The sequence below is a fragment of the Rhinopithecus roxellana genome, chromosome 12 (genome assembly GCF_007565055.1).
Source record: "Rhinopithecus roxellana isolate Shanxi Qingling chromosome 12, ASM756505v1, whole genome shotgun sequence".
Classification (NCBI taxonomy): domain Eukaryota; kingdom Metazoa; phylum Chordata; class Mammalia; order Primates; family Cercopithecidae; genus Rhinopithecus; species Rhinopithecus roxellana.
The window spans coordinates 2,037,898-2,040,115 of NC_044560.1; the positions used below are offsets into that span (position 1 = coordinate 2,037,898).

At 45.7% G+C, this 2,218-nt stretch overlaps 1 protein-coding gene across 1 annotated transcript; it reads left to right on the forward strand.

The window, feature by feature from the left end:
* Nucleotides 1-398: 398 nt before the first annotated feature.
* Nucleotides 399-1,704, forward strand: HNRNPCL1 (heterogeneous nuclear ribonucleoprotein C like 1). Its single transcript, XM_010371720.2, has 2 exons — nucleotides 399-419; nucleotides 634-1,704. The coding sequence occupies exon 2, from the start codon at nucleotides 814-816 to the stop codon at nucleotides 1,702-1,704; it is 891 nt and encodes a 296-aa protein (XP_010370022.2). The 5' UTR covers nucleotides 399-419; nucleotides 634-813.
* Nucleotides 1,705-2,218: the final 514 nt, after the last annotated feature.

A 2,218-nucleotide genomic window follows, 5' to 3' on the forward strand; every position in this document is an offset into this window, starting at 1 on the left:
AGATGATGCACCCGACCTGGCCTCCCCAAGTGCTGGGGTTACAGGTGTGAGCCACTTTGCCTGGCCTTGAAGGAATGAATTCTCGACTTCCACTCTATCCATAACACTGTCAATTTCTTGATTCATGAAATGAATATGGATACCTGATAAGAATGGATATCTGGTTCAATCCATTAATCTGCGAGAGCCAAAAACCCAATCAGGATTAACTGGGTGGAACTTCAGAAATGCAATCAGATATCACTTTTTGACTGGAAGCTAGCAGTGGATACGTGGAGAGGGTGTGGGTGGGAGTTGTGATTAGAAAGGTCAATAAAAGCTTCTAAAGACCCACAGGAGAGACCCAAAGTCTTCAAGCCTGGAGTTACTGCTTGGTTCTTCCTGAGGTCTGAGCACCTTCTAAACTACATCCGGATCTGGTAAGTTCCTAACTTCTGTAAGGACACTCTCATCTGACCTACAGTTAGCCGATCTGGGATGGTGACAGTGTAGCCTGTGATGGCACAGAGCTATCTATACCCTTTTTTCTTTTGTTCATATGAACAGTTTGAAGCTTTGATTTTTTTTTTCTCTAAATGCAATTTTGTCTTTATTTCAAACATTTTGTTTGTGCCTTTTTTTATGTCATTTCAGAATTCTTGTTGGGGGCCGTTTTGTGAAGAGACGAAGACTGAGCCGTTGTGGCCGCATTTCCGACGTCGAGCCGCAGTTGGCTTCTCCACGTAGAACCCGGGAGTAGGAGACTTAGCATCGCAGCTCTTCTCCCTCTTGCCTCCTGTTTTGGCTTTTTGAGAAACCTTCTCATCAAACACAATGGCCAGCAACGTTACCAACAAGACAGATCCTCACTCCATGAACTCCCGTGTGTTCATTGGGAATCTCAACACTCTTGTCGTCAAGAAATCTGATGTGGAGGCAATCTTTTCGAAGTATGGCAAAGTTGCGGGCTGCTCTGTTCATAAGGGCTTTGCCTTCGTTCAATATGCTAAGGAGAAAAATGCCCGCGCTGCTGTGGCGGGAGAGGATGGCAGAAGCATTGCTGGCCAGGTTGTGGATATTAACCTGGCTGCGGAGCCAAAAGCGAACCAGCGAAAAGCAGGCGTGAAACGATCAGCAGCGGAGATGTTCGGCTCCTCTTTTGACTCGGACTATGACTTTCAATGGGATTATTATGGTCGGATGTACCGTTTCCCAGCACGGATCCCTCCTCCTCCTCCTATTGCTCTGGCTGGAGGGCCCTCGAAACGTCAGCGCGTGTCAGGAAACACCTCAGGAAGGCGCACAAGTGGCTTCAATTCCAAGAGTGGACAGAGGGGATCTCACAAGTCTGGAAAGGCGAAAGGAGATGACCTTCAGGCCATCAAGCAGGAGTTGACCCAGATAAAACAGAAAGTGGATTCTCTCCTGGAAAACATTGAAAAGGAACAGAGCAAAGAAGGAGTAGAGGTGAAGAGCGCTACGTTAGAAGAGGAGCAGAGCAGCAGCTGCGTGAAGAAAGGTGAGGCTCACGTGAAGCTGGAGTCTGAGGGGAGCGCAGATGGCTCTGCTGACGAGCGGCCCCTACTGGACGATGCTGATAATGAAGATCGGGCGGATGAGCTGCTGGAGTTGATCAAGGGTGATGAAAAAGAGGCTGAGCAAGGAGAGGATAACAGAGACGGCGCCAATGGCCAGGATGACTCTGAAGCACATAGCGGGGTTTAGAAATCTTATCCCATTATTTGTTTACCTGTATCTTCAGCACATGCTTACTGTTCTCCTCATCCTTGTCCTTCCCATATTCATTAATTCATATTGCCCTGCACCTAGTCCCATTTTCACTTCCCTTGATGCTCCTAGTAGTTATCTTAAGTCTTGTCCTGCAATATTTTCTTGTAATTTAGATGCCTCTTTATGACTTAACAGTAAAAAGGATGTATGGTTATCAACTGTCTCCAAAATAATCTCTTGTTTTGCAGGGAATACAATTCTTTTCATTCATACGTAAGTTCAGTAGTTGCTTCCCTAACTGCAAAAGCAATCTCATTGAGTTGAGCAGCTCCTGAAAGCAGCTTGGAGTTAGAATTATGTGTGTTACACCCCCGTGTTAGTGTGCTGTGTGGGGCAGTTCAACAAAAATCTAACAGTGTATTTTTGTGAATGAGAGTTGGCATGTCAAATGCATCCTCAGGAAAATAATTAGTGTATAGTCTTAAAACTTGTTTTCTAAAGTTGATAC

Excerpts from the sequence above, each read along its gene's own strand:
- HNRNPCL1 (XM_010371720.2), top strand. The coding sequence starts at position 814 with ATGGCCAGCAACGTTACCAACAAGACAGATCCTCACTCCATGAACTCC.